We start from the raw sequence: 13,680 nt of genomic DNA on the forward strand, positions 1-13,680 counted from the left end.
CCACGAATTGTTCTGCTTTGGAATCTTTAAAACAGAATCTGAAATTCTGAAACTCTGAGTTATGGTGGATGGTGTGTAGGCCCAACCACACCTCACTGTACAGATGATGTCTGATGAACCTTCTCACTCACACACATACACACACACGCACATGCACATATAATAAGTTGTGTCTTTCAAGTTTCAGAAGAACAAGGCTCCTCTTATCCAACGGTCATAACTCATTATTCACATCCAACTCCACTTCTTCTTCTTCTTCTTCTTCCAAAACATGTCTCAGAAGCCAAAGCATCTGTCTTTAGTTATGGCTTCACTTGTAATTGTTTTGCCCACTTTATTATCTTCATCAGCAGAGTCCAAGACTTATTGGGGAGATGTGGCAGCTCTCAAAGACTTCAAAAACTCAGTAGATGCCAAATCCATGAGTCCAGGCTCTTGTCTTAGTAGCTGGGACTTCTCCGTTGATCCCTGCGACAATGTGTTCAGCGACACATTCACTTGCGGGCTCCGCTGCGTATCGGGTCGGGTCACGGAGCTTAGTTTTGACCAAGCCGGATACTCCGGCTCTCTCTCTTCCTTCTCCTTCAACCTCCCTTATCTACAAACCCTCGATCTCACCGGCAACTACTTCTCCGGTCAACTCCCCGACTCTCTCTCCAATCTCACTCGTCTCACCCGACTCGCCGTTTCCGGTAACTCCTTCTCAGGATCCATACCCAATTCGCTCGGGTCAATGTCCCTTCTCGAGGAGCTTCTCCTCGACAACAACCGCCTCAACGGCTCTGTTCCGGCGAGTTTTAACGGTCTTTCCAGCTTAAAACGGTTAGAGATCCAGGTCAACAACATCTCCGGCGAATTCCCCGATCTGAGCTCGCTTAAAAACCTGTATTACCTCGACGCTAGCGATAACCGTATCTCGGGTCGGATCCCCACATCGTTACCGGACTCTCTGGTCCAAATCTCAATGAGAAACAACCTCCTCCATGGAACAATCCCTCAAAGTTTCAAACTTTACAACTCTCTCCAAGTGATTGATCTTACCCACAACAAACTCAGCGGCTCAATCCCATCTTTCATCTTCACTCATCAGTCTCTGCAGCAGCTAGCGCTCTCCTTCAATGGCTTCACCTCTTTAGAGTCACCTTACTATTCCCCTTTGAGTCTCAACAGCGAGCTCATATCCATCGATCTCAGCAACAACAGGATCCAAGGCGTGTTACCTCTGTTCTTGGGTCTATCACCAAAGCTCTCAGCTTTGTCCTTAGAGAACAACAACTTCTTTGGTATGATTCCAACCCAATACGTCTGGAAAACCGTATCGCCCGGATCCGAATTCTCCGGGTTTCAGAGACTCTTACTAGGCGGGAATTTCTTATTCGGAGTTGTACCGGGTCCTTTGTTGGCGCTTAAGCCTGGCTCAGCGAACGTCCAGCTCGCCGGAAACTGCTTCTCCTGGTGCCCGGCGACCTTGTTCTTCTGCCAAGGGGAAGAGCAGAGATCTCCTACGGAATGTAGAAAGTTTAGCCGTGTTATTCCATGATCTTCCTCATTTCTTGTTTTATATCTTAGTAGGGTTTCTCCTGCACCATTCTCTTTATCTCATGAAGAGTGCAATAACCATGGTTCTTAAGATCAATAACCATGGAGGCTTGGCCTTTCTATTACTGAGTAAAGTTTCAAACCACTGAATTCTCATTTTTGTACCGTTTGCACAACTAGTTCGCGGCTTGTTCCATTATGGCTTTGACTAGGGAAGAATAAATGGTTAAGACATTGATGTTAAGTGTCTTTACTCGATCTCTGCGAGTAAATATGCCTTTAGCAGAGTTGGTACTGGATACTTGGAAAACTCCCATGTGTACGTAATTATGGCCTTCTGAGTACACTGAAACTCTATTGCTGCTATATGTAATATTGCTACATTATGTTTGATAACTCACTGATATATTGAAATGGTTCTGCGTGAGCCATGATACATACCTTATATCGATTGTTATAGTCTCCCTCTTGATCATGTATGTAATCTAACAAAATCTAGTAATAGGGGAAAAAGAAAGAGACGAGCTTTTGTCAAGTTGTTCTGATCGCTGTGTGCACTATATCAAATGAAAAGCTCAAAACTGTGAATTGGCAAGAGAAATTAGAAAAGGACTCATGTCCCTGTGTTTAAAAATGGGTTGTTCACCTGTTCTAGATTCTAATTTGGATCGAAATGTCACAATAAAAATTTGTTTTTTCTTATCTTTCGTGGTGTGTTTGTTCAAACGACGCCGTTAGAAGCTGGTGCGACACAGACCTCTCGTTTCGTCAAAACAGACAATGGAAGAGTTTCTTCTGCCTTCTTCCCCGTGAAAACTCTTCCTTTGTGTGTTTTGGAAACAGAGTCTCTATGAATAAATCGAAGCAATATACAACTTGAGAAGACATAAGAAAAATTCTAATGGGTTTCATCGCTCTGCAATCTTGGAGCAGAGGAGCTTCAACTTCTCTTCATCTCCTTCGCCCTCGTCCAGGTAGGTGAGTTCGATTCCTAACTCCATATGATCAAATTTTGTCTATTCGATAAAGATTTTGAACTTTTTCTGGTTGAATTTTGTTTACTTGATCAGTTGTCTCCAACCCTAAGCTATATGATGCTCCAGCAGTACAGGTAGTTACTGTAAAAATTATTCCTTCTCTTGGTCCGAATAAAATCTGCTAACAGATGACCCAATTGTCTAATTACTAGTTTAAGTTTGATGTAAGAGCCTCTTCGAGTCGTAAATCACCTAAGAAACTCAGAAGAGAGTCTCAGCAAGGTAAAGACATAACCACAAGAACTGTCACCGAGAAAGAAGAAGTAGTTTCTTCTCCAAAATTTGAGGAAGCTCAAGTTGATACTCCAACTTCAAAGGATTCTACTGTTGATGTTGTTGTTGCTCCACGAGACAAAGTGCTTCAGGCGTGCACTGTAACTTCTGGTTTAATGTCTGCACTTGGTCTAATCATTAGGAAGGTGAATCCCATTTGAAAAGTTTTGATTTTTGTGATTCTAACATTTGCATCTAACTGATTTGGTTGCCACTAGTAGGCGTCTCATGTTGCTTCGGCTGAAGGATTACCGGTCCACGACTGCTCTAGTGACATACCATGTAAGGTTTCGAAAAGAACGATTATATGGTGTAGTTATCAATTGAGAGAATCAGTAAAGAAGACTGGTTTGTATTGTCTGCAGTTGGGTTTGAAACTTGGCATCTCGGGTTAGTTGCTGGAATTGTTGTGTTTCTATCATCAAGTAGGTTCCTGCTACTTAAATCTTGGCCAGATTTTGCTGATTCTAGTGAAGCAGCGAACCGACAGGTGAAAACATTACTCATTACATTCATATGGTTCTCTAAACTCTGCTTATCCCATCATTGGATTCACCACTTGCAGATTCTTACTTCACTTGAGCCTCTAGATTACCTTGTTGTTGCAATGTTGCCTGGAATTAGTGAGGTAAGAAATTAACAAACAAAGATACACATACAGAAAGTATTTCCTTTTAAAATATTTGTTCATTGGTTTGATTGATTATTCAACAGGAGATGCTCTTTAGAGGTGCATTGATGCCTTTGATCGGAACCAATTGGAACGGTATTGTAGCGGTTGGACTCATCTTCGGCTTACTTCATCTCGGAAGCGGAAGAAAGTATTCTTTTGCAATTTGGTAAAACATCTCTATTAAAACAGTTTGGTACCTCAATCTTGATGAGAATTGCGTAGATTGAACTTAGTTTAGTTGCATAACATGTTCTTGCATATTTGGTTTACTTATTGTTGCATTTTTTTCGCAATTTTCAGGGCGTCGATTGTTGGTATAGTCTATGGTTACGCAGCGGTTTTGTCGTCGAGTCTTATTGTTCCAATGGCATCTCACGCTCTCAACAATTTGGTCGGAGGTTTGTTGTGGCGACATAGTTCCAAGATCAAGTCACTGGAGTGAAATATACAAAAATTTACACAGAGGGGCTAAATTGAAAAGCTTACAATTTTAGTGGGTGTTTATGACAAAATTACTGTACCAACAACGGCTGCCACAAAGGACAAAGTGAAATTGGATCTTTCTACGTTAATGAAGTGAAAAGTGAATAACCAATCATCAAATCTCTTGCTTTTTTTAAGTGTATAAGTACTATTCCATGAAATTTATATATTAAAATTATAGAAATTGTATTTTTAAAATTACTGTTAATGTTATGTGAGTCCATGATAGATGATGTTTACAATTTCTTTATGAATTCATTGAAGAAGAATAATAATTACCGGAAAAGGAAGTGTTTTTTTTTTTTTCTGGTCAAAAAAGTCTGATGAGAACAGAAACGTGAACAATGGAGAGACAGAGACGTCTCTCTTCTCTCTTGTGCGAAATGTGAATTTTTTTGTTTAAAGTTTTTGTTTTTATAAATTCCAACATTCGAGAAATTAAACTTCTTTATTGATTTTTATAGAAATTTGCATACTTTACCTTGACATTAAAGCAACAAGCTTTGAAATTAAAAAAGGGAAAAAAACCTCAAAAACCCAGAAATCGAGTGAGGGGGAGAAGAGAAGAAGTGATATGCTAAATGGCGAATGGATGTGCTAAAACTGGTGGCTGTCCTAGTGATTACGTCGCCGTCGCAATTTCAGTAATCTGCTTCTTCGTGTATGTGTTTCCTTCTTCTGGTTTCAGCTTAAAAATCGCTTCTTTTTTCTAAGTTGTGAAGATCTGGGTTGTTCGTTTACTGGGTTTTGCTTGTTGACTCTTGACTTGGGTCGTCTTCGATTTTGTGGTTGTAATCGTTATTTAATGTCTCGTCGGATTTAGTTTTGTTTATATGACCCAAAGGATCTGTCTTTTGTTTCGTTTCAGCTCTTTTAAGCTCTGGACTTAGATGCTTTTTTAGTATCTTGACAGCAAGATTCACATACTTGTGTTTAATCAGTGGATGATCTTAGATTTGAAGCTCAAAAGCTTGATTTAAATGGCTAATTCCAAGTTGTTTCATTTCTCTGTTAAGTTGATTCTGTCTTATGGATTTTCACTTTGTTTACTAGGCTTCTATCACGTTCGGTCTTGCCGTGTTTGATTCACAAGGCTCCTCGTACTAATAGTAGCAGTTTCTGGATCCCTGTTATTCAAGTTATCTCCAGCTTCAACCTTCTCTTCTCAATTATGGTTAGACTACTTGATGATTCCATTGCTTTTAAGAATTCACTTCATTTTTTTTTTGAGTTCCTACAGGAACATTTCCTAAATTGAATGTTTTGTTCTTTCTATTTTAGATGTCAGTTAATTTGCTTCGATTCAGGACGAAACATTGGTGGCGATATTGCTATCTTTGGGCAGGTTTGTTTGGAAATCATGATTCCTCATCTTCATATACAAGTTGACAATTAGATTAAAACTTCTTGCACAATCTGATCTGTAATCTTGTAATGTTTGGTATTAGTGTGGATCGAAGGACCACTTGGATTCGGTTTGCTGATGAGCTGCCGTATAACTCAGGCGTTTCAACTATACTTCATATTTGTCAAGTAAGGATCAATGTCAGTCAAAATGCTTTCGACTATTAGGGGATATTGGATTACACTTCTATTTCTATTTGTCTAATTGTGTTTCATGTTATTTGGCTATATATATATATATATATTCTTTGCAATGTAGGAAACGTCTACCACCTGTAAAATCATACATTTTTCTACCACTTGTTTTGTTGCCATGGATCTTTGGAGCTGCAAGTAAGAATCTAAAACTTTGCTTTGTACTTTGCCATTGTTTTCTCTGTTTCCTTGGTTTTGGATATAAGTTATAACTCAGAAGCTTTTGATTTTGTTTTTTAAGTTATCCACGCAAAAAAGCCTCTCAATCGTCAATGCCACATGGGACCTCAATGGACTTTCCCAGTTGCAGGCCTTCATGCTCTCTATGTCCTTGCCTTAGTTGCATTCACAAGAGCCGTCCGACATGTAGAATTTCGGTTTGATGAGCTTAGAGATCTCTGGAAAGGAATTCTTGTCTCAGCCATTTCAATCATTATATGGGTAACAGCGTTTGTGTTAAATGAGATTCATGAAGAAATCTCTTGGCTTCAGGTTGCTTCAAGATTTGTACTTTTGGTTACGGTAAGAAGCTAATACCAAGATTTTGCTTATGATTTTGCACTCGGGAAAAACCGTTTTAACAGACTTGTGAGTTTATTCTTCTTTCAGGGTGGGGTTCTCGTCGTTGTCTTCTTTTCCATCTCGAGTAATCAACCTCTTCTTTCACAAATCAGCTTGAAGAAAAGAGAACACTTTGAGTTTCAAAGAATGGGTCAAGCTCTAGGCATTCCCGATAGTGGATTATTATTTCGAAAGGAGGAGTTTCGACCTATTGACCCAAACGAGCCACTCGATAAGCTACTTCTTAATAAAAAGTTTCGTCAATCGTTTATGGAATTTGCTGACAGGTACTATATTTGATGTGTATGTCTTATTTTTATCCCGGTTTTGCCATTTATTTGAAACTAAATCTTTGTATGTTGTTAGCTGCTACGCTGGAGAAACATTGCATTTCTATGAAGAAGTGTATGATCATGGTAAAATCCCGGTAGATGATTCGATAAGAAGAATCTACATGGCTCGACATATCATGGAGAAGTTCATCGTTGCAGGTTTATTATTTATCCATCTTCTTTTTCCTTATAAAGCTGCCTCAGATGTTGTCTGCTTAAATCTAACTATCAGTTCCTTAACCGTAGGAGCGGAAATGGAAGTAAACTTATCTCATAAAACCCGGCAAGAGATTTTAACCACGCAAGATCTAACTCACCCTGATCTCTTCAAAAACGCATTAAACGAAGTGATGCAATTGATCAAGATGGTAAAATAACATCTCTTTGTCACTCTCTTCACCTTAGAACATATTCTCTTGAATCTCATCTCTTTTTGTTTAATTATTTTGAAGAACTTGGTGAGAGATTACTGGTCATCCATCTTCTTCATCAAGTTCAAAGAAGAGGAGAGCTGCGACGAGGCAATGCATAAGGAAGGATGGAGCTTTTCATCTCCAAGACTAAGTTCAGTTCAAGGCTCTGATGATCCTTTCTATCAAGAACAGATGTCAAAGGGTTCCAGATGCAGTAGTCCTAGTTGAGGAGTCTAAAACAAGTAGAGACCAGAATCTTAATAGATGTTCATAGCAAATCAATCCATATGTAATCTCATTCACCTCTCATGTACATGTCTTTTTCTTAATCTTGTTATACCAAAATGTCCGGTTTTTGTTTGGTTTTGAGAATGTGTTATACCCGAAAGAAACTTTGGAAAAATGATATGTTACACTGATATAACATTTTTTTATTAGAATGTAATTTATAAATGTTACTCTTTTTATTTAACGTGTATTTGATTACCCTTTTTTTTTTTACTTTTCATATAAAAAGAGGATAAATCAATTGGTTTATTGGTCTATTTAGCTGTCTTTTTGTATCAAAAAATTTGGCTATATTTATGTTAAAAATGGTATTTAAAAAGAGTTTTAACAAACAACAAATTCTATTGACTTAGGTAATCAGTTATATTTCCAAGTAATTTCAGTATAAAATATTCCAATAAAATAAGGTTGAAAGAATCTTTTTTCCAATATACTGGAATGTTATTAAAAAAAAGAGCAAATTATATGTGTTGGTAAGGAGTCTTGTCAGCGAATGAAAAAAGTTTAAATTAATGTTTTCATTGTTGTTGTGACTATTTTCCCAAATATTAGTGGTTCTCATCAGATAAAATAAAATAGGGAAAAAACCCGAAAAATACGCCATATAATTTTTATTTGGCCGTTTAATTCGTGTAGTATTAGATTTGGAATAAAAATACCTGGTTTAATTTACGTTGTATTAAAAAAGCTTCGTTTAATTATTATTGGTAAATCGATACGCACGACTTAAGAGCCGTTAACGATGGTCACGGAATCATTAACTGGGGTTAAAAGATTACATCACGTGGTTAGTTAGGTTTAAACAAAGACATTGTTGTCCTTTCGTGTTTTCCCCAATTCGACTTTGAAATCGAAGAATCCTAAAAGCGATTTTGCTTCTCATCTTCTAATCTCTAAATCTGATGATTGCGATGTTTGTGGGCGTTTGATTAGTTGCGATAAGTTGATTACAGAGTGATGAGGTATGTCAATTCAAATTCATCGATTTAGGGTTCATAATTTTCTGGGTTTATTTGATTGGGTCCCGATTTCTATTTCCTCTAGTTTAGTTCAAGTTTTCTGGGTTGGGGATGTATACTTGATGGCTAATAACTTGAATTGTTTCAATTTTCAGTGGTTTCGAACATACAAAAGTGAATATTAAGGGTTCTTAGACTTCAAAATCGATTTGGGATAGATAAAAACGAAAGGATTTGTTTAAACTTAACTAACCACGTGATGTTATCTTTTAACCCCAGTTAATGATTCCGTGACCATCGTTAACGGCTGTTAAGTCGTACGTATCGATTTACCAATAATAATTAAAGGAGGCTTTTTTAATACAACGTAAATTAAACCATGTATTTTTATTCCAAATTTAATACTACACGAATTAAACGGCCAAATAAAAATTATATGGCGTATTTTTCGGGTTCTTTCCCAAATAAAATATAAACATTATTTCCCAAAGAAGTATTTTTCTAATATTTTTTGTTTGCTGTCCTACTATAAGGTTTTGGTCAAATATATATATGCAATTATTGGGTGTTGTCGCTTGCAACTCTTGATGATGATGTTCTTCCCAAGATAGTTTATAAAAAACTGAAGGGAATCTTTATGTATCAGTTTATCTGAATTTCATATAAATACTTAGTTTCAACACTATAATTTAGCTTACGTGAAATTCTATATATTGTAATTTTTCTGTTTTGTATTTCAAAACTATGATTATAATTTAACTTTTGGAAAATGCTAAAAACTTGATTTTTTTCTACAATTTTTTTTAAAACTATATAAATATTCTTTTTATCTCTAATTTTCTGTTTAAATTATTAATTATCTCTGTCTGGAATTTTTTATTTTTTTAAAATGCAAGCGGAATATTCTTTGTAGATGAAGCCACAACGTGCTCTTTGTAATTAGACAAGTTGAAATTGCTTCCAAGCATATGTATTCTTATGAATAATAAATAGAAAGAAAAAAAAAAAGATTATTGAACTTGTTCTTAATTTTACTTTAGAACGTAAACCGACCTAGGATGCGATCATACAAGCACTAATCATGTGCTAATATATCATTCATTTGCACATACTAGCATTAGTGCTAGTTGATTTGCGCATAGCATTTTAGATACAATCTTGCTTTCTTCTATACTTACCGTATTAATATTTGTTCTCACGAGAATAATGCATAATCGTATCAATGCATATGTTTTGATTCACGATGTTATTTCCACTGTAACCTTTGTCCATATATCGAACTAGGACCGGACCGGACCGATCACAGTTTTTAGTTTTTGACATGAGCATTGAGAAGAACCATTATGAAGACACGTTTCTATTGTCCCTAGCTATATCTTGGTCGGTGTGGTGTTACAAGTTTCATTTGCTCCTTGAGAACAATTTAATCGCTTAAACTAAGGATTTTGCTAACTTAATTAGGCTTAAACCAATATCATTCATTTTCATCATCATCATCTAAATATAGAAACTCAAATTAAAATGAATTTAACAAATTTAGTTCTAATTTTCTGACAAGAAAATGGTAATAAAGCATGAGGATGTCATGTCATCATAGTGGATAACTATGTCAGGACTCATGAGTATATATAATTAAACTATTTAGAAAAAATCAATGTTATTCTCAACGTATTAAACTATAATAAAGATCCGTTGGATGGATAACTTGTTCTACCACTCAAACCTTGTTTTGGATGCACACGTCTATTTACACATGCATACATGTACATGATGTTATTATACACCATTACAATTTAAAACACATCCATAACATAATCACAGTTTTATCAGAAATTTTTGCTTATGTTAATAGAGAAAGAGAGAGAGAGAGAGAAAGAGAGGATATTGCTTTATAAGTTCGCATAAAGAGACACCACAGCTTCCTTTGCTCTTCATTCACTTCTCTCAACGCCAAATTCGCAGTCTATCGATAAATAAAAAAATAAAAAACTTTCCTTTTTGGATTTAGATTGTGATTCCTTTTTCTTCACCGTCAATTCTCTAACAAAACATACTCCGATCATTCTTTCTTTTTATGATCTGATCAGTAAACAAAACACAAAGAAACTCACTTTGTCTTGTCTGTGAATTTCTATCTTGTTGATGATGATGAACTGATGATTTTGGAATTCTTGTTGTTGATGATGATGATGATGATGATGATGGTTTGATGCAGATGGGTTTTCAGAAATTTTCTTAACAAGTAATCACCTTTTATCATCCAGCTCCTTTGATTTTTTGACTCTGATCGTGAATCTGGGTAATGATCAGATTATGGATTTGTTCAAATTGATTGGATCTCTTTGATGGGTTTGTTTTAATCAAAGTTGATTTCTGGGTTTCTATTTTTGGTTATGATCATGGTAAAGGTCAAAACTTTGAGTTTCCGTGTGCAGAGGAGAAGGAGAAGTCCTTTGCGTGTGACCAAACATTTATCTTCTTCTTTTTTAATCTTCCGTATCAGATCCATTTCTTTATTGAATCATCCTCATCATTGTTGATTCCTACACTTCTCTTCCAAGTTTCCTTCTTTTTTTATTCTATGTTGATTGTTCACAGATTCTTTCTTTTGTTCTTGATTAGTCAAAGGTTTCAACTTTTTTTGTGTATCTTTGCTTCTTCTTGACTATTTTGTTTACAGCAGTTGATTTACTAGTTCTGTTTTTCTTCTGTAGATCAAAAGTTTAGAGCTTGTTGAACAATACTTGAGACTACATGTAAGATTTTTGGGATCTTGTTCTGTGTGTTTCTCTAATTTCAGACAAAATCAGAGTGTGACTCTCTCTTTGATTTGTGATTTGTAGATTATTGTGTTAAAAAATGGATGCAACAACGAGTGGAGTTCCGGGTTTACAGTACATTAACTTACAGGAGCAACCGGTTTCGAATACTTCTCCTCCAGTGTCTCCATTTCAGCGGCCAAAACGTCATTGCTTTGGTGACTCAACTCCTGGAGAGTTTCCTTTAGCAGCTAACCCTTCTATTGTCCTTCATGTTCTCACTGAATGTAAATTGGATCCTCGTGACCTCGCTAATCTAGAGGTTTTGTTTCGATAATGTCCGATAAATCTTTACTGATATTTTTCTTTTTGAGGATTGATTGTTCTGCTGATTTTGTTTTTTTTGTTGATGTTTTAGGCAACATGCACTTTCTTTAGCCAGCCAGCAAACTTTGCTCCGGACTGTACTTTATCATTACCGGAGCTCGCTTCTCTTGATATGTGTAATAAAAGGGCGATTTTCAAGCCGATGAATGAAGAAGAACGTCAAGAGATGAAACGCAGATGCGGAGGATCGTGGAAACTGGTCCTTAGGTTCTTGCTGGCTGGTGAAGCGTGTTGCCGAAGAGAGAAATCTCAAGCAATTGCTGGTCCTGGTCATAGTATTGCAGTCACATCGAAAGGGGAAGTTTATACTTTTGGATATAATAACTCTGGACAGCTAGGACATGGCCATACCGAGGAGGAAGCTCCAATCCAACCTGTTAGGTCAATTTCATGATCATCAAGACTGAAAAAGTGAAGATCATATATGCTCTTGGGTTGATGGAGTGTTATCGTGCTGTGCAGATCATTGCAGGGGATCCGAATCATCCAAGCAGCTGCTGGTGCTGGTCGGACAATGCTAATAAGCGATGACGGAAAAGTTTATGCATGCGGGAAAGATTGTTTCGGGGAAGCTGAACAGGGAGGGCAAGGGACTAAACCGGTTACAACTCCTCAGCTCGTGACATCTTTGAAGAACATATTTGTTGTGCAAGCGGCTATCGGGAATTACTTTACTGCTGTTCTTTCCCGAGAAGGAAAGGTTTATACATTCTCGTGGGGTAACGATGCTATACTAGGACATGGAACCGAGGCTGCGGATGTCGAACCCCATCCTTTGTTAGGCCCACTCGAGAATATACCTGTTGTGCAGATTGCTGCTGGTTACTGCTACCTTCTTGCCTTAGCTTGTCAACCAAATGGCATGTGAGTATCTTCTCTATACACTCTTTCTTTTTTGGTTAACTATCTAATTTAGACAGAATCAACAATGTTATAGGTCAGGTTCTATAATTTGGAAATGTCGGTCATATTTGCAAATGCCTTAAGCAAAAATGATGTTGATCCTAAATTTTTCATTTCTTTTCTATGAGTTATGTGTAATAGAACACTATGCATTTTCTCAGGCACTAATAGTATGCTTATTTTAGGTCGGTTTACTCGGTTGGTTGCGGTTTGGGAGGCAAACTTGGTCACGGCTCAAGAACGGATGAGAAGTATCCTCGGGTTATTGAGCAGTTTAAGATATTAAATCTTCAACCAAGGGTGGTTGCAGCGGGTGCTTGGCATGCTGCAGTGGTAGGTCAGGATGGAAGAGTGTGCACTTGGGGATGGGGAAGATATGGTTGCTTAGGACACGGTAACGAGGAATGTGAATCAGTTCCTAAGGTTGTTGAGGGGCTAAGCCATATAAAGGCAGTTCATGTTGCAACAGGAGACTACACAACTTTTGTGGTCTCGGATGATGGCGATGTTTATTCGTTTGGTTGTGGCGAATCCGCTAGTCTCGGTCACCACCCAGTCTTTGATGAACAGGTTAGAGTTTGACTATGGCCTCACTTGTTTATTTTTCTTCCACTAGATGTTATTATTAATGTCTATTTTTGTCAAATAATCCACAGATTTTTTGCGTTTAAATCAAACATATGAGTAGGAAAATGTTTGGTGTTTCAAAAAATATGAAGAAAGGATTGAACATACAAACGCAAATGACAATTTGAAGTCTTTATGTTGGTGGTAAAATGCGTCAAAACTCATTTGACTCTTACGTCTCTGTTTTATTGCGCAGGGTAATCGGATAGCGAACGTGCTGAGTCCAGCGGTAGTAACATCATTGAAACAAGCGAACGAGCGGATGGTTCAGATAAGTCTAACGAACTCGTTATATTGGAATGCTCATACGTTTGCGCTCACGGAATCAGGGAAGCTATACGCGTTTGGCGCAGGCGATAAGGGTCAGCTCGGAGCAGAGCTTGGTAAAAACCAATCAGAAAGGTGTGTACCGGAAAAAGTGGATATAGATCTCAGCTAGCTAGCGGTTTGGTTGGCATGAATTTGCGTTTCGACCGCAAGAAATTTGCGTTTTCTTTGTATGTGTTTATAAGACTTGAAGGTTGTACAAAAGGTGGGAAAGTGGGGGGAACATAACGTTTAAGGAACTTGTCTTAACAATTTCATTGTATAGGGTCTTAGATTATTCTAATTGTTGTTAATGGAAGCTTTAGTTAAATGTTGTTCATAATTGTCAAATATTTTCATTAAATCGATTTATTATCAGATTCTTTCTATTTATTCTTACATTTTTTTTTGTTGTTTTTACATTAGAGTACTATAAAAACTTGAGCAAAACAATCCTATTTAATTAGTTGGTTTTGCTAAATTTTTGATAAGATTGACTAATTGAGACAAATAGAAGAAAGCTTAAATTAGGACTAAGATG

The 13,680-nt window shown here is 37.0% G+C and overlaps 4 protein-coding genes across 7 annotated transcripts; all 4 read left to right on the plus strand.

The window, feature by feature from the left end:
* The first annotated feature begins 57 nt into the window (after positions 1 to 57).
* LOC17885121 (probable LRR receptor-like serine/threonine-protein kinase At4g36180) lies at positions 58 to 1,945 on the plus strand. The gene has a single exon (XM_006291134.2). It carries the CDS (start codon positions 272 to 274, stop codon positions 1,538 to 1,540), a length of 1,269 nt encoding a protein of 422 aa, XP_006291196.1. The 5' UTR covers positions 58 to 271; the 3' UTR covers positions 1,541 to 1,945.
* Positions 1,946 to 2,129: 184 nt separating this feature from the next.
* LOC17885549 lies at positions 2,130 to 4,203 on the plus strand. 2 transcript variants are annotated; one of them, XM_023782080.1, is made up of 8 exons: positions 2,130 to 2,513; positions 2,610 to 2,650; positions 2,735 to 2,995; positions 3,071 to 3,131; positions 3,215 to 3,339; positions 3,415 to 3,477; positions 3,564 to 3,688; positions 3,823 to 4,203. In XM_023782080.1, the coding sequence occupies exons 1-8, from the start codon at positions 2,441 to 2,443 to the stop codon at positions 3,962 to 3,964; spliced, it is 891 nt and encodes a 296-aa protein (XP_023637848.1). In that variant the 5' UTR covers positions 2,130 to 2,440; the 3' UTR covers positions 3,965 to 4,203. The 2 variants fall into 2 exon arrangements, with proteins under 2 accessions (XP_023637848.1, XP_006291579.1); XM_006291517.2 differs by having other exon boundaries at positions 2,131 to 2,513; positions 2,729 to 2,995.
* Positions 4,204 to 4,311: 108 nt separating this feature from the next.
* On the plus strand, positions 4,312 to 7,382 carry LOC17886263 (regulator of G-protein signaling 1). Its single transcript, XM_006291026.2, has 10 exons — positions 4,312 to 4,666; positions 5,059 to 5,179; positions 5,287 to 5,350; positions 5,454 to 5,538; positions 5,669 to 5,742; positions 5,846 to 6,126; positions 6,214 to 6,452; positions 6,532 to 6,656; positions 6,744 to 6,865; positions 6,950 to 7,382. Exons 1-10 carry the CDS (start codon positions 4,587 to 4,589, stop codon positions 7,136 to 7,138), a joined length of 1,380 nt encoding a protein of 459 aa, XP_006291088.1. The 5' UTR covers positions 4,312 to 4,586; the 3' UTR covers positions 7,139 to 7,382.
* Positions 7,383 to 9,992: 2,610 nt separating this feature from the next.
* Positions 9,993 to 13,532, plus strand: LOC17886714 (ultraviolet-B receptor UVR8). Of its 3 annotated transcripts, none has more exons than XM_006290821.2 (7): positions 9,994 to 10,456; positions 10,872 to 10,913; positions 11,001 to 11,238; positions 11,335 to 11,684; positions 11,766 to 12,167; positions 12,392 to 12,776; positions 13,030 to 13,532. In XM_006290821.2, exons 3-7 carry the CDS (start codon positions 11,017 to 11,019, stop codon positions 13,270 to 13,272), a joined length of 1,602 nt encoding a protein of 533 aa, XP_006290883.1. In that variant the 5' UTR covers positions 9,994 to 10,456; positions 10,872 to 10,913; positions 11,001 to 11,016; the 3' UTR covers positions 13,273 to 13,532. The 3 variants fall into 3 exon arrangements, with proteins under 3 accessions (XP_023637984.1, XP_006290883.1, XP_023637983.1); XM_023782215.1 differs by having other exon boundaries at positions 9,994 to 10,399; XM_023782216.1 differs by lacking the exon at positions 10,872 to 10,913 and having other exon boundaries at positions 9,993 to 10,399.
* The last annotated feature ends 148 nt before the right edge of the window (positions 13,533 to 13,680 follow it).

Source organism: Capsella rubella, unplaced genomic scaffold (genome assembly GCF_000375325.1).
Source record: "Capsella rubella cultivar Monte Gargano unplaced genomic scaffold, Caprub1_0 scaffold_5, whole genome shotgun sequence".
Classification (NCBI taxonomy): Eukaryota; Viridiplantae; Streptophyta; class Magnoliopsida; order Brassicales; family Brassicaceae; genus Capsella; species Capsella rubella.